The sequence below is a fragment of the Corvus moneduloides genome, chromosome 3, assembly GCF_009650955.1.
Source record: "Corvus moneduloides isolate bCorMon1 chromosome 3, bCorMon1.pri, whole genome shotgun sequence".
Lineage (NCBI taxonomy): Eukaryota > Metazoa > Chordata > Aves > Passeriformes > Corvidae > Corvus > Corvus moneduloides.
The window spans coordinates 46958568-46985109 of NC_045478.1; the positions used below are offsets into that span (position 1 = coordinate 46958568).

A 26542-nucleotide genomic window follows, 5' to 3' on the forward strand; every position below is an offset into this window, starting at 1 on the left:
CCACAAGCATTAACTAGAGGACACAATCTCTTGTATGGTCCAAGACAGCTAATACTGAACACTTACACCCCAGGTGTCTCCCAAATAAAGACCATCATTTGCACAAAAGCATACTAGAAAATACTTATCTATTTTGTTTTGTTGGTAGTTTTGGTTTATTAAAACAGCGTCACAATCCAATCCTTGAATAACTCAAGGCACATTTGAATTATCACCAAAGTGATGACTTTAATTAAAAAAAAAAAAAAAAAAACAAAAAAAAACACACCACCAAAACCATCAATGCTTTCCATGACAGTTGACAAAAATTCTGCAGAACAGTGACGTTTTATATCTCATGCAATAACTAAAATTTGAAGAAATTACTTATTAGTTTGTTTGACCTGAATATAATTAATACTTGATGTGTGTATTTACCATTCTGTAATCCCATCCACAATTGCTTATGATCCTTTTTTTGCATTTCATTGATGACTTGACTTTTGTGCTTTAAAGCATCTGCTTCTTTTATACAAGCCATAAAATGAGCTTCAATCACATCCTTAGAATGGCAGTGTAGAAGATCCTTTTCTGGAAAATTCTACAAAGAGAAATGACAGATCAAGAAAAATAAATGCATCACATACCTTGTATGATGAAAAATAAGTGCTAATTTTAAACAGGCATATATTTATGCAAAAGAAGCACACTGGCATCTTCTACTTACAGAAGAATGTAACAACCATTCTCTCACTCTGCTGACAAGAAACAGGTTGCAGTGAAAATGTTTCAGGAAAAATAAAAGCTGAACAACTTTCTGTAAAACCAGAATTTTAACATGTTTTCAAGCAGATATTCAATTCTCAGACAATAAACAGGAGAAAATGATGAGAAGTAAGTGACAAGCACCTATTTTATATTGGCTCTCTATATTTTATCAACCATTTCTATGCAGTTCCTTGAAAACCAAGCAGAATCACCCAAATATATCAACTATAGCATATCTGCCACTTATAAACATTTTTCATTAGAGATACTGGAAATCTTTGTCAGCTCCAGCTTCACCTAATCCACATGACTACTGCTAGCCTGTGTGATGTTATTTTAGACCCCTTTTATTTGGCTAGAACTGGGACACAGCATTCAGCATTGCAGATGTACAACTACCATTCCTCAGGTAACTTTTATCCCTTCAGTAAATGACATCTACCTCTCCTAATTAATTTATTAAGGAGTTATAATAGTAAATCTCATTCAGGCACAAAAAAGATTTCTTTGGAAATTAACTGATCAGAAGTCCAGTATTGTAGAAGTTGTGGTTTGCCTTCCTCCAGTTTTTCTTCTATCAACACTTACTATCATTTGCCATTTTATAAGAACAAAAGCATTCACTAACACAAATCCAGTCCTTTAGTTTTCAGAAGTTTTAAAACCCACCTTTATTCCCTCCTTATTCATCTTATTTTCACAGTTGCTTATGATCATGCTGAATGAAGCAAACCTCAGAGCCAAACCAGGGTGGTGGCATCATCAGTACCGCCCTTTCCTAACAAGGGCTTGCCACATTTTTATACTTGAATTCTCATTCTATTCCAACAGAGGCCCTTTCCTCTTAACCCATAACAAATTGGCACTTTAAAAAGCTTTTATTAGGGATTGTCAAAAGCGTTTTGGAAATACAAGTACATATAATGGGATATTTTTCAAAGGCTTTTACAACATAGTTAACCTGTCAAAGTAGGAGAAATCTAATGCTGGAAAAAACCCTACCTTCACTCCCCCGCATAAACCCAGGAAAAATAGTGAAGACCCCTTCAAAATATAGAAACCCAAAGTATCAAAAAAGGGAGCTGGGGATTGCCTTACCTGAAGGAAATTCTGAGGATAACAGTGATAGTTCCCTCCTCATTAAGTTATTGAGAAGAGTTGGAAATTAAATAATGAAATTTCATATAGTGATTCCTCCTTATGACAGTGAGAACCCAAACTCTGGAAACTGTGGATCAAAAGGATGAGTATTTTCCAAAAACAGGGGCCTAAAGAAAAGATTCCTAATATCTTTTCCACTGAAGTTTACATGGTTTGGTGTTGAACTTGCAAAAGGGAGTGCTGCTGTTAGGACTGATGCATGTTAAGATGACTAGAAATCTGAGGACAGAGGTAAATCTAATTTCTCACATGAGAATGGCCAAGCAAAAGACATTTAAAAAGACACAACAATAAGGAAAGTTCTTCTGGGGCAGATCTTGCTCCTGTTCTACCCTACAAAGCTGAGTGTCTCAGCATAATTGGGCCCAAGATTACTAGGAAAACATTACTGGGATTGTTACTTGCCAATTGACATCTGCATAGGCCTGTAAAATACTTTCAGAAGTTCAATTTACTCACTCAAATAAAAATGAAAAGTCTTGTAACCAATCCAGAAGAAACAAATAGACAGAAATAGCATACTTAAAGATCAAAAAAGTTCTTTACGTGCAAGAATTCAAAATGAGACACTGGCATCCCTCAAAACAAAGGAAAAAACAGTGGTATGTACCTAATGCCAAGTAATATAAGAACCTAGAAACTGACTTTCACAGTTAAAAACTGATGTTTGAGCTAAGTTTAAGAAAACAACAGTTTTGTTACAACTGTTTCACTACACATATGTCTAAATATTGAACTGCAGGGTCTTTTTTGGGACATTCTTCTCTTTCAACAGGTAGACGTCTTCCTGCTGACCTTCTTCCAATGAAATTCAAATTGCAGGGAACATCACTCCGTGGGGATGAGTTCCAGAAATCATACACAGTGTAGTCTGCAGAACAGCAAGGATCTATTTAAAATTGGTCAGAGCTAGTTAAGCTAGTGTAAAGAATCTAGACACAGTAGTAGAACTAGGTATGGCATGATTAATTTTCCCAGCCTCTAAGCAGTAACACTGTGAAACACTGGAAAACACTTTTGAATCTCAGTGCTGTGTACTCTTTCCTTTAGTAGGAAAACACTGACACATTTCTAAGAAGTACTGTGAGTAGAAGCTGAAAAACCTAAACATGAAAGTGACAACTTAGAAAAAAACACTGCGCGTGTGCAAGAAACATATGAAACAGTTTCACCTACATGAGACTGCCAACAAAAAACACAGTATCCCCACTGATTTATCAATCAGGGCACAAAATAATTAGTTTTATACTTAAATGTGGATCATGTGTATTTTTTTTTAAAATTCTACTTGCCTTCTTTCAACCTGAAGAAATAGTGATCCATCATAAATAATTTTATTCAGTTCCCTGAAGAAAGGGACAATTGTAAACAAACTGGTAGCCACCCCTGGCTGTACAACTAGGAGATTTGCAAAACGTATTAACAGATAACATAGGCAGCTTTAATTCAAGTACTCTTATTGGTGGTGTCTTACTCCCTGCATGTCCTGCATCTTTGAAAGAAAAGTTACTAAGGGTTGACTCCCATTTTCTTAGAAAGCTCAGAGAGTTCTGTTTTTTATTATCACATACCAGTAGACCCTTGCAGCATGAACTGGTCACAAAGAAATAGGTATCATTTGTACAGACAGGAGTACTAAATGACCTCTCACATAAAACTGTACCAAAAACATCACAGGCAATTTCAACAGTCTGGTTTCATAACTCCATTCCACCCATATTTATCTCTCAGTTCTAGTTCACAAAACATCTGTTTATCCTGTGACAGTCTACTTGCTGCACTGGACTACATTTACAGAAAATAGGTCATTAAAAACCATAAAGAATGTATCCAGTGGCAGGGGGTGCATCTATGTATTTGTGTTTAGTTACCATCAGTGGTCTTTCCTTTAAATAGATTAATTTCAAAAAAACCCCATTTATAATTCTGGCTTCCACAATATCTCCTAGCAGTTCCACAATTTATCCATATGCTACATGGAAAAGTACTTCCTTTCCATTCCACCTGACCCAATTTTCACCTAAAAAAAAAAAATCACAAAGATGATGACTGTCACAAAAAGACAGATGCTGTCTCTCCTCCTGTACGTCAGGTCATGGGTGGAGAGGCAGGCACCAGCAGACAATGGCTTCAGCAGAACCTCAGCCTTTCCCCTGGCACACACGACTTCCTCTCCCCTCCAATAGCACTACTGTTTCCAGACCAGTTCACCACTTCTTATCTACTGCCCAAAATCTGGAGAGGTGGTTACACTGAGAACGTGAATAGCGTTTAGCAGGCTGCAGAGTAAGGTGAGATGATTGTAACAGGAAGGGATAGAATTTCCCTCCTTCCCATAAAGCCACACCTGGGTAACAAAAGCAACTTCCCAGGCTACATCTTCTCATGATTCTCACACCCCAGTACGCTGTTCAGCCTCATCCTTCTGCAACTATTTAATGCAACTGTTTTTCAACTTTACAAGATACAATGCATGTAATTTTATTGCATACCAGAAGTACAAATTAACAAACTGTTTCTTCAATGCAAAAACTAAGCGTGTTTATGATTTGGTCTGCACACATAACACAGCAGGACAATTACAAGCATCTATCAACTTGAAAACTTTTGCTGAACAGAAATAAACCTTTTCCATGTTTTTAACATCAAACAAAGAAACATGAGACGGGGAGTCTGACTTTTAAAAAAAAAGTTGAAAAACACTCTTTACAGATGCTTGAAGGATCTGTTGTTGACTCCGTGCATTGGTAGAAGAAAGGAGACAGCCATGACAACAAAAGTTAAACCCCATAAAATCTAACACTGTTTGATTAAGCCAAATAAAAATTACGGCTCTTTGACAAATAACTACACAGAAATGAAAAGAATACTCAAGTCAGAAATCCCACACCTAAACTATTCAGCTGTAAGGAACTGTAACACATGAAAACCTCTTCAATATTTTGACATACTTTGATATCTTTCAGTTATGTTTTGACTTTAAGGATTCAGAGGAGTTTTATTTAAATAAAACTTTCAGATTACATCAAAATAGGAAGAGAGATTATGCAGGTGCTAACTCCACAGTATTATATTACTAAATTACATCAACTTTTTAAATGATACTACCTTAGCAGTTAATTATTTCTGCTGATCTTTAATGTATACCTTTGAGAAAAACTTAAAGTAGCAGAGCTTTTGGCAAGCAGCAACACAAGGACATTAAAGTCAAATTTATGTTGCTGTGTGAAATTAAAAAGTACTGTGGTGCTGCAACTTAATTCTCCAGATGCCTCTACTTTGTGATGGCAACATCCACACATTGCCACTGTTAATATCCCAGAGCTCTCAGAACATAACAATTAAACCATGACTTATGAAACTAGATGCCCTACATTTTCTTCAGAACATTCTGGAAGTTTCTTCATCCCAGGTCTCTGACATTTATCAGACAAATGTAGCAATTATAATGGTTTCAAAAACATCCCCAACTTCAGATCCATTAAGTCAGTCATTTTAGAAGTTTCATCATGTAGAAATACATATAAGAATGTATGGTTTCAGTGTACACTTCCAAAAAGAATCAGATTACTGTTAGAAAAAGCTATTCTAACACACCTTCGAGAATTGTTTCAATGAAAACGTTCAACACAAGTGCTTCCCAATATGCTTTTCATTTCACTCAAATCTTTCACACACTAAAGTCAAGCCTATTAATGTAGCATTGTCCTTCAGATCAGCTTTCCTATTGCATTGTTTCTTTTATAATGGAGAAATTAACATTTCAAAGCTAAATATCATGATTTGTAGTTGTGCTTTTGACTTCAAAACATACGTGGAATTACAGTCTCAATGCATTTCAGGGCATGCAAGAATCCTGCACCAAAGCTAACCCTGCTCAAGTACCCTTCTGAGCAAAGATCAGTAGTGCTATTAAGTCATACCTAATGGTTTTACAATGCATAATCAAAATAATGCTTCTCCTGTGACTAAGCTGTCACAAGACCAAACTCATTTCACTCAGTTCTCTAAAAGGGACCAACATTAAGTACAGCAGCATTCCTGTCTTCAAGGACTTCTACAGCATCTCATATCCATGCTCATCTGACTCAAACCAATTGAATTAAGAACATTATAGAAAGTTCTTCTCTTATATCATAAGTCTCATAACTTATCTTGAAAAATAATCTTGGATTTTGAGATTATAATACAATAATTTTCTAAGGAATCTCATTAATCTCATGGATGGACAATCTCACAGAAAATAGCTGCAGATTTACAGAAACCTTTATATGCTTCCTGAACAATGAATATTCTCCCTTTCAAATCATACCATTCACTTGTTTTATAAAATAGCTATAAAACCTTTACCTAGCTCCAAGATGTCATGCAATCTTATGCTCACTTGTTCTTAAAAAAGGGTCTGTGTCAGTTTTACCTTGAAATGCACTGTGATGCTCCAAGGAAGGGCTGTATTTGATGCATGGAGATCAAACAGTAAACCAATTGGGTAATGCCTAAAAATGACAAGATATTAATTTAATATAGAAGCTGTGCATTTAATTCTACATATCACAGTTAACATACCAGCATTTACACACACACACACACACACACACACACACACAAAATAGCTGTTTGACTCCCACAATTGGCATTCTTTATTGCTTACTTGGAAAAGTTACACAGGCAAGTTTAGATGACTGACAGGCAGAATCAAGTCTGGAATTTACATGTTCAGTATCTAAACCAGTGGTCTCCAAGCTGTGCCCACAAAACACTGCTACTTTTGCAACAGCTTTAAGTGGCCTACAGCTGCTTTGTGGAACCTCCCAAAACAGTACTTTTAGCTAAAAAGCATCAGACCAGGAATAGCTGGTCTGACAGAAAAGCACAGATGCTTTCAGAAGCTTGAGTGTCCTGCGTTTATACCACACTGACCCTTAACATCCCTTCCCTCTCCCACATGCCTGATATGTCAATGTAGAGAATAAGTGGAAAAGTGAAAAAATCACATATCTGTAAAAGGGCTGAGAGAGGACAGATCAATATCGACTCCATATCTTTACTATCAAATTAAAAAGAATGAAAGGGGAGGAAAAAATTAATTGGAGTTTTGTAATTCAATGGTATTCTAGATTAAAGGAGTTAAGGAGTTACACACAAAAAAAAAAGCTTTCTTCTGGCAAATATCCATTTCTGTCTCATAGCTTGGTCTCTTAAATTCATTACAATATACAGCCCCTAGCAGTATATGGAACATATATCACACACACAAAACCTCCACAGGCACTATAAAAAAAGCTCTTCCTTCAGTTTTCTCACCAACAGACACTGTCAAGATTTTTGATAAAATATTTTTTTTTTACATTCAGCATATCAAGACCCAGTCTCTTTATCTTTCAAAAACTAACATGAAGAGTCTTACTAGCTTTTCATCCTACTAAGAGAGAAACACATGCTGAACTGTAAACTCAGTAGTTTCACTGAATTAAATGGGACTGATCACAGGTCACAGAGCCAAGCATGTACAAAAGTTTTGAAAGTCCCAAGAGCACTAACCGAGAGTGTTGCTTTAACAGCACCTGTGCCAAGCTATTTTCCAAAGCGGTAAACTCTCACACAACAGTGCTTTAGCACCCTCTGTGGGTGAGCCACCCCAAAGCTAAGACAAATTCACCACAACAGCAAAATAAAACCCAAAAAATTACTACAATTCCTGAGCTTACCTGAGAATAAAGAATAAAGAGAATGCACATCCAGATTTATCCTGATTCACTGCTAATGCTCAAGTTTTTACCACGAAGACTTTTTACTACTGTCAATCATGTCCTAAATACTTAACAGGGATTCAGCAAGAGTTCCATGAAAGAGTGGTTTTCCAGGTGAGTTAAGCAATAAAAATCAGATTTGATAATTAGATAAACACAAATTTCGAACACGAACAATGACTTCCATTACTTTCAATTTATACAACAAAACAGATAACTAAGAAAAAGAAAACCAAAACAAAAAACCCACACAAAAACTCCTGCATCAGGTCTTGGCCTACATCTGTATTTTCTAATCAGTTTAGATTACAAAGTGTAATCAAATTTCTTCAGTAAAATCCCAGTGCTTTGCAGAGGTGATACATGCCTGATCAAATAAATGGTGCTTTGACCTTTTGTTTTCTGCTAATTTATGAACAGAAAGGGTCAAGCATCCATCCAGTTGGTACTAGAGAGGCACCTATACAACTACCAGGTCTAGAACACAACCCACACGAAAGGGACAAAAACTCCACTGAAAGTCATATGCAAGTGCTCAGACAGGATGGAAACAAGCTGCAGGTGTCATCCCCTAGCATCTGCAGAAAAAACTACTCCAGCACAGAGTGGCATCACTCAGGGAGGGCTCCTGAGAAAGGCTGCAGCTCTCCAGGTCTCAAGGTGCCAGCAGAGCTTGGGACCTCTCCTGAGGGTTGGGGCAAGCAGAGGGAATGTCCTTGCCTAGAGGAGGTGCACATTAGTGAGGAGCTGTCACCAAGTTAAGGAGCTGTGGGAGGTCAGAGAGCTGCACAGCATCAGGGAGGATATGGAGATTGATGGCATCTTCACCAAGATCTCAGAGATGAGAACCTGGAGAGAAAGAGTCAGCAGTCATTGGAGTGGTCAGTGGGGACTCACAGGATGGGGAAGACCAGAGTTGTGTGAACTCTGGTGTTGAGGAATCCATTCAGTGCCATTAGCTCAGTGTGCAGCTGCAGAGGGAGCTGCAGGTTGAGCTCTGGGTGATGGAAGCCCCAGACAAGAGGACGGGAACTGGTGCCGACCCTTTGCACAGGAAAGGACACGGGGACCTGTGGCCCTGCCAGGTGACCGGACACCAGAGACACGGCAGGAGCCAATGACCCAGAGGAGAATCCCCACACTATTGCACACACAGACTGTGAGCGTATAAAAGCCCAGGGGTTCTTTGCTTTGGGGTCTTTGCTCAGGGGCACCAGCTCAAGCTGTTATTCTGTTGTTGCACCATGATTAAGGTCTTTTAAGGATCCTGATGCCTGAGGCTCTGCTATGGGAAACCAAGGGCTGAGTGGGTAAGGAAACCTTGTCTGACTATGTGGGGTGTGTAGGGAGTCAAGCGAGGCACCCATCAGCTCCCTGAAGCTGCCTGCTGTGAAGGGGCCTCGGTCCCAGCTCAGGTGGTCTGAGTGTGTGACTGCCAGAGCAGCTCCTGGATGGTCAGAAAGAAAAGTTTCCTTAACCTCTGGCCAAGAGAGGGCAGGCCTTCTCCAACCACTGGCAGCTTCAGTGGCAGACAAGAGGCTGGAAGTTCTGAGGAAGCATCAGAGCTGTCTGAACAGCACATCCACAGCCAGAGGAAGCAGTCATAGCACTAGGAGACTCCGTAGTACGAGGGAAAGAGCCCCATCTGCCAACTCCACTTGATAACCTGCAGAGGTTTGCTGCTTGTTAAAAAGTTGCAGACCGGCAAAGTTTGTCCTCTGCTCGGATTATTAGTCCTTGTTGCTCACCCACATGGGCACAAATTTTCATTGCTTCAAGGGAACCCCTGAGTGTATCAAAAGTAAACTATACAAGTTCTAGCGGCAAGGAGGCATCTCCACAATTTTACCATTAGAGGAGACCGGTTCAGAGAGGTGTCTCCAGGTCAGGAGTTGGTTGTGCAGCTGGTGCAACAACAAGGACTTGGCCTTTACAGACATGGGACACTCTTTGGGGATAATGGACGACTAGGGAGAGATGGAATCCACCTAAGTTAGACAAAAGTATCTATGCCTTCAGGTTGCCCAGCCTGGTGAGAGCTTTAGACTATCAACAACAGGAGTGTGAATAACAACTAACAGATAAATAGAAATTAATGGACATGGGTGGATAGCAAGTGGTGAAAGGTAACAGCTACAAGGGAGATGTCAAAAGAAGATAAAAGAAGGTAGAAGAGAGCCCACCACAAGTATCTACATAAGTGCACACAGCTTGGGAAACAAGCAGGAAAAACTAGCATTGCACATGCTATGATATTACTTTGAGAGTGTTGGTCTACCTGAGGTACAGTGAGACAGCTTGCACAACTGGAATACTGCTGTGGAAGGACATAAGCTGCTTAGTAAAGGCAGGCAGGGCAAATGAGGACAGAGGGTTGTCTTCCATGTGAGTGAGCAGCTTAGATGTATGGGACATCATAATGGGACAGACAACAGGTTGGTTAAGTTCTTGTGGTTCAGGAACAGAGGAGGGACTAGTAAGGGCAACAGATCATGCAATCCAGGTGAGAAAATAAAAAAAGTCTTCTTTAAACAACTCAGTAATGTCTACATCACAGATTCTGGTTCCTGTTAATCTCTGACATCTGCTGGAAAAGCAACACAGTGGGGCACTAGTAGTCAAGATTTCTTGATACAGACACTGGATGAACCAGACATAACCCAAAGCTGAATCTGCTACTTATTATTAAGACAGAGTTCTGGATGTGATAATCAGTGGCAGCTTTAGCTGCAGTGACCATGAAATGGCAGAGTTAAAAATACTGGAGAAAGGACAGGAAGCAGAATATGGACTTTTCACCTAATTTTTCAGTTCCTCCTGGTGCCCCTACAGAGTTCAGGCTCAGCCACATCAGATGGATCACTGGACAGCACTCTCAGTCCTTCACATGCAGTCAGAGCACCGAACCCATGCTGTACTCACAGAAATGCAAGCATAGAAGGAACAGTCCTATTGCGAGAAGTCATAAGCTTCCAGCTCTTCCAAATCTTAGGAGACTGTTTTCTAATCCAGTGATCACAGTCTTTGCCTGCATCTCCTTCAGTGTGGTTGTAGGTTTAGTCTCCTGTTGCTGCAGGATGGCCTGAGGCTTGATCCATTTCCTTCTGTAGTCTCTAATGCTGCATAGTCTGATAACCTCTTCCTGAAACTCCTTACCTTGGTGACACAGACCCTCCCCCCCCAGCACACACCTCCTGCAGGCAAAGAAACCATTTTTCCTTGTCCCAACACTCTCAGCAGGAGAAAGAACCCAGGCCCCTGTAACTCCAGGCCCTGAGAGCTTCACTCTCTTTTAGGAACTTGACCCACCACCGCAAAGCCTGAAGTTGAAACTATGTTTCAGACTGCCTCCAAAATCTCACTGAAAAATGGAAGAGCTGCATCTGAACAGACATAGACTTCACCCCAACCAGGTGTGAAACTGCACAGACAGTAAGAAATAAGACCTCACAGAGCAAAGTAAATAATTAGAATAAACAATATTATTAACAAGTTCTATTTGATTCTGAATGCACAAGTCATAGCTAAAAAGATTAAACATTAATGCTCACTATTCTTTCTCCACCAACTACTAGCTCCATCTAATTCTCAGTTCTGGTGTTTGGGTCTTCCCCAGAAGCAGCTTTGGCTCTTTACGGGACTACCATTCTCCTAAAATACTGGTTTACAAATAGCACTTTCCTTAGAAAAGCAGTTCCACCAAAATCAGTGGAGCTGTTCCTGGCAGATTATGCTTTGTTTTTCTGAAAGATGAGAGCCTTAATTAGCAGATCATCATTACACTATATATTTTCATTTCTGTGTTCAATGACTTTAATAACTCTTCACTTAATTTTAGAATTACAAGTTATATTTTTACTCTATACCTATATTCTATAGTTTGGATTTTTTTATTCTGGTTTAAACATCATGGTATTTGAAAACTTACAGAAAATATGGATCTATTTATGGTTCAGGTACAAAGCCTCTCTTTCCCTTCTTTTTACAACTTCACTGAAAACAAGTTTCCTCCCAATATTTACCTGGGATTATGAACACACTGGGATAAACATGGTACTTCGCTGTTTATTTAGGTAGTATCCATGACTCAATGTTACTATGGCATGTAAGAAACCATTTCTTGCTAAATTCCACATAATTTAAATAGATGTCTAAAGTTGGTTTTGCCAGTCAGTTATAATAACAGTTTAAAGAGCTAGTTTTTATGGGTTTCTATTTACATATTTTCAAGGTTTACACTAGGTTGGTCTCAAAGAAACAAAAGACTAGAAGAGATCTACTGCATCACCAAGTCTACAAGGACTCCATGATGTGATGCTTGCTAATCCCAAGACAATCCAGGTTCAGTAAGATAAAAAAACCACTAGTTTTCTTTCCTATGATGATACATGAAATAAAAAGAGATAAAAATCTCTTCATCATTCAAAATACTAAGTTCTGGAGGGCTAATGCTACCTGTACAGAACTAGCAAACACTGCAGCTCTCAAAGTATTTTCTTTAAAACTCTTTAACAGCAGAAGTAGAAAACCTGATGAACAGTATTTATGAAAATCAATTAAATGAAACAATGTCAGTCCAAATCCCTAACCTCTCACAAAAAAACCAAACCAAAACCCCAAAAGAAGATAATTTTAATAGACTATAGAACAGAATAAAAGCAGAATCAACAGCAATTAGTTCAGTAAAGTTGAATTAATTGAATAAAACAAAAGCTTGCAGATCAATATTAGATTTTTACAGTGCAAGCACATATTATACCGGTGAAAAGAAAAGGCTACTCATTTTTTATTACCTTCGATCATATAAGCTATTTGCATTCAGACTCCAGAAATATTGCTTCCTATCCGTGTTATTAGACATCTTTTAGGAAGGTGGAATATGTTAAAGATTTATTTGGCAATTCTACTGCAAGCAACGGTAAAGCCAGAACCACAGGCATTCTGAATTATGGTTAACAACTAGAACAAAACCAGTAAGTGCAGCACAACACCCTGTCTTACACATACACTAAAAATTCAAGCAGAATAATAAAAAAATATATTCAACATTAAACCTTCTTTTGTTTTTCCCCAAAAACATGCATTTCTTACCCTCCTCCTCTTCTGCCATCTTTGAAACCCAAGGGAGTGATTACTTTAGGAAAACTACTGGCACTGTGCTGAACCTGGGAACTCTCTACATGATAAACCGCATAAAGTACAAAGTTCAATAAACTCACCATTTCAGTGGTGTACCTTCATATTCAAACCATATTTCACTAACTTCCTCTTGTCTCATAACTTTCTGAAAGTGTTTCTTCACTTTGTCTGTCACCAGTGTCAAGTAGCTTATCCTTGGCAAAAGCAACTGAAAAAAATTACAGAAACTTTAAGTGTAAATAAAATACAATGAAGTAGTAAAGACCTGTAACAAGTATGCATTTTCACAACCAAAATTCAGTTAGCATTCTCTTTTTCCCCTTTTTAAGGTAAGAAGTCTTTTAGACAGTTTACTTATTAATGGTCAATGAAAGGCTATAAAATGGTGTACTCAGAAGATGCAGAATAGCAGTATCTAATATATTAACACAAAAAAAGTAAAAAATTAAGTTCTTGATTCTTTCAGTGGGATGGGAGGGAGAACATTGGAGTTCAATTTCTGCTTTTCTGTATTTAAATAATGAAGTTTTAAACCTTTTTCATATGAACACGTCAGAAGAGATTCTAACTTCTTATTGAAAAGAATGAGCAACTGTGTATCAGCTATTATTTCAAAATGGAAATTCCTACACAAGGAAAAAAAAAAGAATGAAAACTAGATGCTTAAGGGCTTGGTTTCCAAATGTTTTGTACTTCCAATAGCTGGCAAGTTCCATTTTCTTTGCACTGGGTTTGCCAACTCAACCTATTAGTCAAGACTACTATTCTTCCACGACTTAACCTTCACCCAGCAACTAAAATCAGAAAGAAAACTGTAGATATTTTATTAGTTGAAACAAGACACCTTCTTACAGCTTTGTCATATACTGTCTTCTTTTATCAAGTGTATAGTATCCAAATCAGAACATTGTGCTATTTTTATTTACAATATCTTCCCCACCATCATTTTTTTTGAAGTCTCATGCCTAGTAGGAGTGGTTAAGCACTCTGTAGCAATCAGTGCATTGACTGATGACTGTGTGGCACATTTACTAGAAATAAATCAATCCATAAGCATTAACAAACAATGCTTTTCTGTGTCTCAATGAATAAAGATTAACCTCCCTGTAAAATACCAATTTGCTTTAGAGCAGACATTTTAAATTAATAGTATTCATCCTGTAAAGTTCTGCTTCATAATTGTTAATAAAATAGATGGGCCTAAGGTATATATAAATTATATTTTGCATGTTTAGAGAAACACTTGTTTTCCAGTATTCCTCATAACCAGTGTTGTTTCTTAAAAGTATTTTCTTTATAGTATATGAATAATGCCAGGCCCTAAGTGAATGTCTGTGGTACAGACATCCCAAACCACGTAAGGATATATTTTGCCTGACAGAAAACTTGATCTCTGCTGCAACATTTTTCCATAATTTCTCCAATAATTAGACCACAGTTTGATATATAAATCAGGTAATATTTTGGCCATGATACTACAGTTCATAAATACCCAATCCATAGAGAAGTATGGAGAGTACATCAAATTCCTGGAAGAACAGATTCATCTTTTTGATAATGCCGCATTAGGTTACATCTGTGACACAGCTAAATTTTACAATTATATAAAATTACATAAGGCCAAGTCTCACCACTATCACAGCCATCGTGTCAGTTAACACTCCTTTTTTCATGTACCATATGGTTTTCTTTTTCCAACTGCTGCTTTTATTACCACCATCACATCGTTTCTACCTTGTTTCATAGGAGCAATGTAGTCAAAACACAGCCTTAATTTTCAAAAGGCAAACAAGCTCAATAAATTTGATAAAGTTATGTACACACTCAAGTGAAAATTGTTTGGTACTTTAATGACTTGAATGACAACATAAGCTTATCCTTTATTTATCTCATTCCACCTATCTTCACTGATTGTTCTTGAGACAATACAGTCCAGGCTATACCAATCAAACCTATATTTTTTTGGTAATAATTTCATGTTATTTCTGCATGATATGTACAGTTAAATTAATGTTGGTGTACTCTGATAAAACTTACTAGGACTCATACAAAAGCCAATTTTCAGCATGTTGCATGTAGCACAGTCATGCTGGAATTGATAAATATATTAAAGCATTATTTATTGCAACAGTGTTCCGCATAATCCTTTAAACTGCATAGCTTCCTTTGTAAAATATTCTACTTCAGTTTGTATTGTGAAAGAACAACCCAGTTTCTACTTCAACACAGAGACCACAGACAATAGCCAATGGCATTTAACTGAATTTAACAGAACATGGCCAGCACTCCCAAAAGGCCTCAACAAAAACTGTACAAAATCCAAGTTAATCGGGTTAAGAGGGACTACCTGTTTTTCAGAGATGCTAAGCACTTGTAGAACCTACTGAGTTCTTTGTTTGGTCTCCCCACTTCTTTTACCTCGCTATAGTTTTCCCCTTCAATGGGAGAAAGGATCCAATTCTACCACTTTTCTAGCTTTAATTATCTTAGAGATTTACAAGTATACTAAATCTGTTAAGTGAGATCTTTAAAATCAGCAGTTTAAATACATTTTCACTTTGTTACCCCTTTTAATATCGCTTCCCCACCCACTGAAAGATAACGAATAAGATCATGAGTTCTCTTCATTAAATTAAGAAAATTCAATCTCCAAATACATCACCAAGCAGAATAGATCCTCGCAGGCATCCCTAAATGCCATCCCCAAAAATTACACAAACTGCAACACCTTCCTTTTGCACACTGTATATTGCTACAGTATTTCATCACAATAACCAGGAATGTTTTCTTATTCATCAGGAGGTTAAATGAAATACAAAGAACTCTGAATGCCTAAGTAAATACTTGCAATATAACTTCATGTAAACAGAGTACCTCTCCAGGTATCTCCGCAGGGTTTGCTGCAGAAAATACAGTATTTTTACATGGAAAGCCCTAAAACAGAAAAATTACAGATTTAACTGGAACTGGATTGGTCTGATCGCTAAAGTATTGAGGAAGCTGAAACAAAGCATCCTAATGTGGAATGGCTTCACGTTGTTCACTCCTATAGACATCTTAACAAAATAATACTTTTGACATCGAGCAAGCTAAAGAGTGGTCCTGCTAAAGACCAGTCCCTTGGGCAGAGCATCATTCTAAGACTGTACCCTGCTGTGGTTTTGTTTTTTATACACCTGACAAGTCTCAGCCAATGAGTCTCTGCTTCCTGTATATTTCTTTCCTTCTTTTCTTTCTAAGTGTTGCTTGCACCAAGAGGCAAACAGTATATAATTTTAAAATACAATGCATAGCAATTTTAAGATAAATCAGCAACAAAAGTAGTTCCACCTAACTGTTCCTAAATACTTTGTCACTCAAAACAAAAGTATCTGTTTGAAACACTCCAAAGAAAATTATGTATCCATTTCTCGTGTAACTGCAGAAACCTACCTGACTTGACTGTAGCAAGACCCAGGACAGTGTTTTACCAGAGCTGCCCAGTCTTTATGTCACTACTCTTTCCAAAAGATAGACAAGTTAATTTTCAATTACTTGTCCTATCCCCGTGCAGTGCCAGAAGGTGACACACACATGCATCACTCCTGTGCTGCACTAACCCATCTGACAGACATGGCTCTCCTGTCACACCACTCACAACAAACCAAAACCCATCCCACAGACTCTGTCTGGGTTGTTTTTCTAACCCCTCACCCTCCAAGTCCATGTCATCCTTCATGTTCATAAAGCAAGTTCCTCAGAGCAGAATCCTTTATCCTCTCTCAGCTTAATGATGGCAGTATTTCCTTCCCACGTAGTCTTTCCATTTACAAAAGGCAGTCTGGAATACAGAGCATGTATCTATACTAACAACTAAGAGAGAGACAAGTAAAGCCGAAGAGCTGATGTCAAAGGCTGGAATATTGACTACATATACTTTTATACTTAACCCATAATTTTAGGGAGTTTGATGATCTTTTACTTTGATTTAGCGCAAGTTTGCTCCCATACACCAAATGTCCATTAGCAGCTGAAGCCCATCTGCTGCTTCAGCTTCACGTGAAAATGATACGGCCCATGGGCTATCAGACTGCTCTGTGATGCCAGCCTGGGCACAGGAAGTGGAAAGAATGAAGACTTATTTTAAATGCACTCCAGATCTGAACAAAGACATTAATGCAGACACACTCTGAGACTATCAGAACTATACCATGATTTAAAACCTTGATTGCTATTCTGCCTCATACTACTATAAATCCTTGGTCCCTCCAAAGACGCAAAGCTGTATTATCAGCTCCAACATGAACTGAAAAATGAAGAAGCTAAAATTTTAGAACTGTAATCTGTAAGTAACCAGATTTCACAGAAAGAAAGAATTAAGCATTGAGAATTTTTGAGCACACTTTACAAGGAGTAAATAAAAGAAATCCTACAACCTTAAAACCATCTCCTTGACTTAGAAAGCTGGCCATACCACGAAGATAACGTGGTTTCATGGTTTCCATGCCCATGTAAAACAGATCAAGGCTGCATGCCCCTAAACTTTAACTCATACTTTTGTGTAGCTCTTACACAAAGTATGCAAACATATTTTAACTCATATGTATAATTTAAAGTCTGAGACTTCTAGGTAGTTTAGATGTATTTGGCAATAGGTCAAATATGAAGTAAAGTGCTTATCTTTTACCAGTGATGGAACTAAAATATACAAAGATGAGTACTATTATTGCTGAACAAAAAGCACTAATAGTTTATCATGTTTCAAAACAACACATGCAAATCAGAAACTGATGACACAAAGATGCTATTGAACACAGAAAAAAAAACTTCTCTCTCTTGTGGAATGGGATATGATAAAACGTAAGAATTTCAGAATCCCATAAAAATTAAAAGGTCAAGATTTCCCTCCCACATACTTGTTACGTTTCAAATTTGCATATCACTTTTTTTCTCAATTACATGTCTATTAGGTGCTGAAAGAATGAAAACTGATGAGAACACTATAAATAAATACACAATTATAGAAGGCACTTCCATGTTACAACTCAAATACATCCATCATCTTTTTTTTTATCACCAGCTAGCAATCCTGTTCAGGCAGTGCTCTGAGTAGCTTTTCTCACTTCTGAGCTAGATCTCTCATGGCTGCTAGCATTTAAAGAAAAGAAAATGAGCAGAAGTCATCCATGGAGCCAGTGTTCATTATGAGTTTGTGTTACACAGGTAATGTTTAATATTTCATAAGTCTCTGACTAAGTTATTTCTGCACTAACATAGAAGTTCTCTCCCTTCGATTGTTCATTATCCAAGAACATAACAAACTCACATACAGCCTCCTCCTTTACCTAGTCACTCACTGACTTTCTCAGAATTTTTTCACCGATCTTAATTATCTGTGATAAATTTCTCTCACTAGTGGAACAAATCTGAAGTTTTCAATCTGCTGTGAAGAAAGACAAAATCACACAGCATGATTATATGTTTACTTTCAGAAGCTACCAGGAACAGTAAGAAAAAAAGCTGGGTTTTTTCATGACATGCAGTTGTACACGTGATGAGAATGAAGGCAACAAACATAACCATGGCACTGGGTATTTGTGACTACCTTTGTCATACTCACATAGTAGGGTTCGGCTTCCCTTTCAGTTATCTCATCCTGATACAGAGTGAAACAGGTCGGTATTCTCCCAAACCACACATCTCGAAGTACATCTTTGTCATCTGTCATTCTTCCAATGGACAGTGAAGTACATGTAGATCAGTTTGTTTCTTCAGCTACAACTATAACCCATTACCCCCACCCCCCCCCCCAAAAAAAAACAAGTCAGCACGACTGCAGATAAAATACATCTTGTTAAAGGTTCTTCCATAGCTACGTTCCTGCAGGCTGACCAACGCTGTCACCGGGGCATTAAATGCATCACTTGATACAAAGAACGGGATGAATTAAGTTCTCAACTACAAACACATGGTGGATAAGGACTGAAATATAAATGAGCATTTCCTAAGGGGGCACCACGCCCCACCCGCAGAGCCAAAAAGTCCTTTCCCGTTACCACCCCGCAGTCAGCCGGCAGCGCCGGCACCCCGAGGCCTCTGTGCCAGGGGCAGAGCCCACGTCGGCAGACGGGAGGGCGGGAACACCGAAATGAGCGGGGCTCGCGGGGGCGGGGACCGGCCCGGAGGGTTACCGAGGCCGCAGGACGGGCCCCAGCATCGCCCAGTGCCGCGCTGAGACCCGGGGGTGTCCAGGGCCCGGCCAGGCCCCGTGGAGTCTATCAGTCTGTCTGTCTGCCCGCCTCCCTCCCTCCTTCACTGCCGGCAGCCGCCCGAGGTGAATCAGCGGCACTCCCGCCCCACGGGGCCGGGCCGGGGAGCGCCGCGGCGGCAGCGCCAGGCGCGCTGTCCCGGGCGCCGGCGGGGCGGGGGCCGCGCGGCCGGGCCGTTACCTCTGTCGCGACCGGCGACACCCGCCCGCCCGTGCGCGGGGCAGGAACCGAGCGGCGGCCACGCCCCCGCCGCGGCCACGCCCCCGCGCACGCGCCGCCCGCCTTCCGCCCGGTGCGCGCGCCCGCCCCCGCCGGCGCCGGAAGCGGCGGGGCGGGGCCTCGGCCGGCCTGGGGAGAAGCGCTGGAGCCGGGAGTCGGTGTCGCTGCTGCTCCCGGAGTCAGTCCCGAGCCGCTCCTAGAGCGCTGTTGGTGCTGCTGCGGCGGCAGCGCGGGAGGCGGAGAGTCGCTGGGCTGCAGCTGTGCTGGACCCGGCCATGGGCCCGCTCCTGAGGCATCGGCGGGGTCGCTGAGCCCATAGACCGCGGGTTGGAGGATTTTGAGCACTTAGTCTCTCTGTTTTCTCTTACCCGATTGTTCTTTTTCTTACGTCCCCAAGGAAGCAGTCATAGCACCAAGCCTCACAGAGTTCAAGAAGCGTTTGGACAATGCTTTCAGGCACATCGTGTGACTTTATAGAGTGTCTGTGCAGGGCCAGGAGTTGGACTCGATGGGTCCCTTGCAACTAGGAATATTCTATTACTTTTTCTGTAGTAGATCTTACCCACCGTGATAGATGGAGCAAGTCCAGAGGAGGCCACAAAGCTAAGAGGACTCTGGAGCACTTCCCCTACAAAGGCAGGCTGAGAAAGTTGGGGATGTTCAGTCTGGAGAAGAAAAGGTTGTGTGGAGACCTCATGGCAACCTTCCAGTGTCTGAAGGGGCCTACTAGGAAGCCGGAAAGGCACTCTGCGTCAGGAGCTGTAATGACAGGACAAGGAGGAATACAAACGGAAAGATGGGAAATTTAGGTAAGGTATTAGGAAGAAGTTCCTTATTGTAAGAAGTTCTATTGTAAGGGTAGTGAGGCACTAGAATAGGTTGCTCAGGGATGCCCCAGCCTGGCAGTGTTCAAAGCCAGGTTGGATAAGGTCTTGAGCAACCTGGTCCACTGGGAGGTGTCCTTGCCCATGGCAGGGCAGATTGTGACTATATCATATTTAAGATCCCTTCCAGCCCTTCATAGTCTATAATTCTGTGATTTTATACTATGTTCACAGGAGGATGAACCTGTTGCCACCAGTGACATCTCTCACATACCAAAGCATCATGCTGCAAACATTCTGGTTTTTATCAGCTCAGTAGGCGCAAGTTCGCAGTGAACGCCACCTCTGCATTTCAAAGAACATCTCCCGCAATTCTGTCGCTCTGCAAATCCCCATCTCGATGTCCTACAACTGTAGGAGTGCCGGGGAAGAACAACGCTCGTGGCGGGGAACATCATAGCTCCAAGGAAAATATGTATCCTATTGTGCTACACACTAGCAGTTGTCAAAGCTGGGTTGTTCCGTGGCAGGATGTACAACTGCAGCAAACATCTCACAGCGGGAGTTCTGGCGCTTTTGGAGGAGAGCTGATACGGTGTGGTTTCAGCGAGTGCTCACGCTGCAGTTTCAGTAGTGCCACGCTCTGGCCATGTTGCTTTGTCGCCACCAGATGTCATGCAGTGGCCACGGCTGCTGAAGGAGTCTTCGGGAATTCGGGAACTAACTGCAGTTGTTACGGACATTTGGTGGGGTTTACCTAAAGACGGGCATTTAATAAGTTTGTATGTTGCCGATCCAACGGTATGTAGAACTCTAGTATTTTTTCAGTCATCTGAAGGATTAGAAAGGTCTGAAAGGCTCATTAAATTTTTTTTTCCAGTTTAAATAAGATTGTTACGATGACCTCTTTTTGATAAAACATAATATTCCAAACATGAGCCGTAAACAATCTTGCTAGTGCTCTATAAGCAAAAAGTTAAGCTGTGGCACTTTTGTGATTTGGGACATACACAAGGTAGCTTTCCTTGCCTTGTCTCCAAAGGTTTTTGTGACACATTAATTTAAAAAGCAGGTAAACGGCTGTAAACCTGAAGAAACCAAATTAGTATTTGGTATGGCCAAAGGATAGGGAAAGAAGGCAGAGAGCACATGTGGTATTGCAAAGGCTTTATGCTCTGAAGGAACTAGTTCCCTTACACTCCTGAATATGGGCAACTACACTCACCTTGCATGTGTTGGGTATGATGGTGGCAGGGGAGAGGTTCCTCCAGAAGTATTGTGTGTGCACTCACAAGTTTTAACTAGTGTGCATGGTGTGGAAATGACTGTTTTGCAGACCTGAAATGGCAGGAGACCTGCACAGAACTGATCCCAAAATTACAGAGACATCCAACCTGGAAGCACTGCACATTACTAAAGGCTTCTCTGTTTCTGCAAGGAATCCCCTTAATGCTGTTACAGATCTGCTGGAACCAGTCTCAGGAGGATGCACTGACCAGAGGAGCTGCTGTGAGATGCCAGCACCACTGGAAAAACAAACAAACAAACAGAAAACCCTGACTGAACAGACAAAAAAATAACAAGATGTTTACAAATATTTTTCCTGGTTACAAGATTTGCCAACTTTCAGAAAGCTTTGCACATATGGATATTCCTACAGGAAATCAAGGAGAACCACAGGTTTAGTCTTTGCCCTTTCCTCCTATGAGCTCCTCAGATTTCTCCTATAGAAAAGGGTGGTTTTGGTAGGGTTTGTAGGCTGAAGGGTTTGATTGATCATTGTAGCAGCATCACTAAAGGTAATGCCAGGTGATTTTTTTCTCACAGGCAGGCAGGAGTCTGCAGGTTATTATCAATGATACTGTTAGGATGTGACTCCTTGATGCTGCCTGTGCTCACCTCCTGAGGTCCTACTTAACCCCCACTGCTACAGTTCTTGAAGCACGATATTGGCCAGCTAGACTGTGTAATCAGCATTCTGTTGATTACTGATGGCAACTACCAAACAGATTAAACATTTACTTTTGCATTTTTGTCTCGTGTATAGTATAAGGAACAGAAGCACCTGACTCAGGCATACGGATTCCACTTCATAGGCTGAAAACTGAGCTCCATCAAGCACCCAAGTCTTTTGCTGGATCTAGATACAAGAAGCCAGGTAGAGAATAAAACAGTTAAGTTATAAGGTGAGATAACTTGCTATTTAAATGATCTTCCTGTTTAAACGCCCTACTGGTGTAGTTACCAGACACAGATACAGCAAAATACATTGTCCATGTGCGATTTTAAAGACAATAGTTCTATAGGTGAATGAGGCTCTGTTACTGAGACAAAATTGGTTGTAGATAAACACATGAGATATAATTGACTACTGAACAAATAAACTAAACCTGAAGTGAACGCCAGCTTTGCTGTTATTATGACTACAAATAAAGAATCTGAATCTAATCATTAGAAATAATTGCTAAGATGTAATGTCTAAATAAATACAATTAAAAGGGAATTAACTTCTTTGACATATTGTTTTTCACATTGCTATCTAATGCTTTAAGTTGCACCATCACTTGGCACAATGGGCCAGTGTAAATTGGAAGGAGAAGAGCTCAACAAACATATTTCCAATTCCAAAGATCCTCAAGCAGTATTCCCTCATTTTAAACGTCATCATCAGACACCACACAGTGAGTCATTGCCTAATGGCAACTGAATCAAAATACCTGTTATTGAGTACATATGGAATGTGAAGATGCTTGTAACAAACAAGATTATAATTAAAGATGCATTAATTCTAATAAAAATAAGAGAAATTGAACAGATGGTTTACATATTTGTGGGCAGTTATGTTTTTGTGTAATGGTAGTGCAGATGAAGATTTGTAAGCAGAATCAGTGTATAATTTACTTTGGAAGGGACCTCTGGAGTTCTTTCCTGACATCTAGGCCAACACCCTTTCTCCAAGCAGGAGTAACTACAAAGTTAGAACATACTGGTAAAGGCAAACCATGCTAGCATTTGATTGCTGAAAAGTTACCTGAAATAAAACATTAAATATTATTTCCTTCTGTATTTTGCTAGAACTGGAATAACTGATATTCATTGTTTTGATCGCATGGAATGAATTTAATGGTGCTTTCATAGAATTGGTATTTTGTGTCACCTACACATACCACAAAGTAAGGATACTTTGTATGTATATAATGTATTTACTTATGTAAGTTATACATACGTGTATGTATAACAAATAGCCTTGACAGGTGGACAAAAGATTCCAGTTATTCAGTCCTGGCTCCTCTCTCTGTAAAGCAACTCCATTAAATCATTGGCAAAACACACAGATATGTGAAACTTAACCTGTTCTAGTGTTGTTTTATTAGCAACTGATCAGCAATCACCATTGGTTTTTTCCCTTCACTTCCCTAACAGTTTTCAGTGGAAAGCAAAACGTACTTTGATTTTCTACCTATTGTCTTTTGAGTGTGTAAACAAAACCACATTGTGAGAATCATTAATGTACACCTGTTAACATGCAACAGTAAGAGTCAAATGAAACTCATAAAGCTGCTATTTATATCTAGCTAAATAGTTCATTGTTGCCTACTCCCAGTGAATAGTTAATTTGATTAATTACATGAGAAGCTGATTCATTAATCTGAGAACTTCCTGGAAATATTATGATATGGCACTTAATGTTTTCCAGATACAGCTTATAAATTAAAGTTTGTGGGAGCAAAAAGAATCACTCTTATCTGGATGTAGTTCTCCTTTCATGCTCTCCCCACCTACTAATATTTGTTTTCTGTAACAGGGAATATATTTGGAAATATTCTACACTGGTTTTAAACTCCTTCTTGTCTAAATAACAGGTGTGCTGACAACTGTCCTAGTTTTCATTCACAGTTGTTAACTCTTTTTTACTTTGCTGATTTCATAGAATCACAGAATGGTTTGCATTGGAAAGGGACCTTGAAGAACATCTAGTTCCAACCCCCATTTCCTATTTTAGTCCTAACTTAAAATTCCAAAGTCATATTTCAGACTACCAAAAAAATCTTTTATTGCCAAACCAAGGGACTGGACATTAGGAAATCCTAGTTCTAGGTCTGCTGCTTATTATTTACCTTGAAAAAAATTTCTTGGTTTTGCTACTTTGTTTTAGATTCATGAAGACCTCTTGGTCTTAGTGAGGAGGAAGGGAAATACTACTTTTTAAAATTTCACAGTATGTACATATGGAGATTTCTCATGCATGTAGATCAGATCATAAGCTTTCTTTTTTAAAATGTAATGGCAATGCCAACAGCCAGTTGTTCACTTAGCTAGATTTTTACCCCTCTGCATTCTGACTTATTCTGTCAACTATTCTCACTTATCAAAGAAGGGCATTCAAAAGGTGGTAGGATGATGATTCCTGATGCTTCTGGTTTTTTCTGTTGGGAATACTGACAAAAAGGTTAATGGCTTTGTCAGTACTGTCTCAGGATGGGACAGGTTTGGCTCCATCTATGATACATAAATTTAGCCACTTATGATCAAGGATCAGCACTAACTTAGTGCTGAATCACAGCACAGCCAGAAAGTAACACAAAAGTAGAAGGAAGATAATACAATAATCCTGTGCTGTTTGACAGTTGGAACAGCCTTTAGGTCGTTTACTTTTAGGCAAGAAGAGATTTCACCAGTAACCTACCTTGTTTATACCGTTGAAATATCAGCCGCTGAGCCACAGGCAGTCCAGCCCTTTGTACAAGGAGACACTAAGCACCCATGTGTCACCCAGCAGTTGGGAACTCCCAGAACTGAAACCAGAATTAACTGCTGTTTGTTGACGAGTAATCTTTTATACCTTGGTAAGAAGACTTCTTGCTGTACAGCTCTATATTAAAATCGTTTCTATAAGGACTTCATTCCTTTTCTGTGTTACACTGCATCTGAGTTAGACTTGTTACAACCTGGTGTGTTGGTGAAATTCAACGTGGTGTGTTGGTCAAATTATGAAAACTGACTTACTCTTGCAATAAACTACTAAGTATCATATGGGTTCATGGATAAACACAGTGCCAAGTGTGACACAGAGACACCAGCCCAGATTCCCTGCCCATCCAAGTCATCAAAGCTTCAGAAAAGTAATTTTCTATTCTCAGTAAACGTATGTGTCTTACTACATCTGACACAGACCACAGTTTTGTTCTTAGATTTCTGAAAGAAATAGTACTGATTTGTAATAAAACACAAGATTTCTCTATTGCAGAAAAAGGGGGTTTTTTGGTATGACTGGATGATCTTCAGTAGTTTTACCCAGGGAAAGAATTTTTCTCAGTGATTCCAAATTCACTTTGATAATTCTGTAGTACTAAAGTGTCAATAACTCCAGTTCTGAAGCTCTGATATATCTTTGTTTCTCCACTAATAAAGTGTGTTATGGAGATTTAAATTTACAAAGACTTTTTAGTGAATATAAAATCAATATTGGATGCAAGTTTTTCTGGTTTTCTTTTCCTCTTGGCTGTATTTGTACAACATTTGTTATATGAGTTAGCTATTAAATCACTGATTTCTCAGGGAAAAAAGTAAGAATGCCATGCACATAAAATAGGAGAATGGGTGTTCAAGTTGATAGTGGAAAAAAGTAGAAATCCTAATGTCTATCTTATTCCATAAGAAGTATAATTACTAGTGGCCTCATCAGTGCTGAGGGGGGGAAGGGTTGTTGGAAATCACCTCCCTTGAGCTGCTGGCCACACCATGTCTAATATAGCCCAGTGTATGCCTGATTTTCACTGCTTACACAGGAGTTTGCATTTGCCTCTCTTGAACTCCACGATTCTTCCATCCTCTTGTTTGCTGAGATCCCTGTGAATGACAGCTCAGCCCTCCAACATATCAGTCACTTCACCCCACCCAGTTTGTATCACCCAAAACCCCAACAAGTGTATGTTCCAGCTTGTCCAGGTCAATGATAAACATATTACATGGCTTTGTGATGTGTTGACTGTGGCTGGACGCCAAGTTCCCACCAAAGCCGCTCGTATCACTCCCCTCCTCAGCTGGACAGGGGAGAGAGAACGTAATGAAAGGCTCATGGGTCAACATAAGGACAGGGAAAGATCACTCACTACTTACCATGAACTGCTCCTGAGTGGGTCCCTTCCATGGGGTGCAGTCCTTCAGGAACAAGTTGTTCCAACATGGGTATGCTATAGGGTAACTAGTCCTGCCAGCAGTCGTGCTTCAGCATTGACTCCTCACCACAGGTCCTGTTAGAAACCTACTCCAGTGTGGATTCCTCTCCATGGGACCACAGGTCCTGTCAAAAACCCACTCGAGCATGGACTCCTCTCCATGGGACCACACGCCTTGTCAGGAGCCTGCTCCAGCGTAAGCTTACCACAGGGCTGCAATCTCCTTTGGGCACCCACCTGCTCTGGCGTAGGCTCCTCCACAGGCTGCAGGTGGG

The 26542-nt window shown here is 39.8% G+C and overlaps 1 protein-coding gene and 1 long non-coding RNA gene across 7 annotated transcripts in view; one reads left to right on the forward strand and one right to left on the reverse strand.

The window, feature by feature from the left end:
- The window catches only part of ATG5 (autophagy related 5), a 76044-nt gene extending 56737 nt beyond the window's left edge, over window positions 1-19307 (reverse strand). Inside the window, exons 1-5 of one of the 6 annotated variants that reach the window (XM_032101368.1) lie at window positions 19226-19307; window positions 18397-18557; window positions 12878-13005; window positions 6326-6404; window positions 418-580 (exon numbers count right to left, since the gene is read on the reverse strand). In XM_032101368.1, coding sequence (XP_031957259.1) covers window positions 418-580; window positions 6326-6404; window positions 12878-13005; window positions 18397-18504 — 478 coding nt within the window. In that variant the 5' untranslated portion in view covers window positions 18505-18557; window positions 19226-19307. Of the gene's footprint in view, window positions 1-417; window positions 581-6325; window positions 6405-8378; window positions 8508-12877; window positions 13006-18396; window positions 18558-18967; window positions 19124-19225 lie in introns of those variants that run through there. The other 5 variants (XM_032101369.1, XM_032101367.1, XM_032101371.1 and 2 more) reach the window with 5 other exon arrangements.
- Window positions 19308-19979: 672 nt separating this feature from the next.
- Window positions 19980-23662, forward strand: LOC116440536. Its single transcript, XR_004238664.1, has 2 exons — window positions 19980-20073; window positions 20323-23662. It is a non-coding gene; the product is annotated as an uncharacterized LOC116440536 (long non-coding RNA).
- Window positions 23663-26542: the final 2880 nt, after the last annotated feature.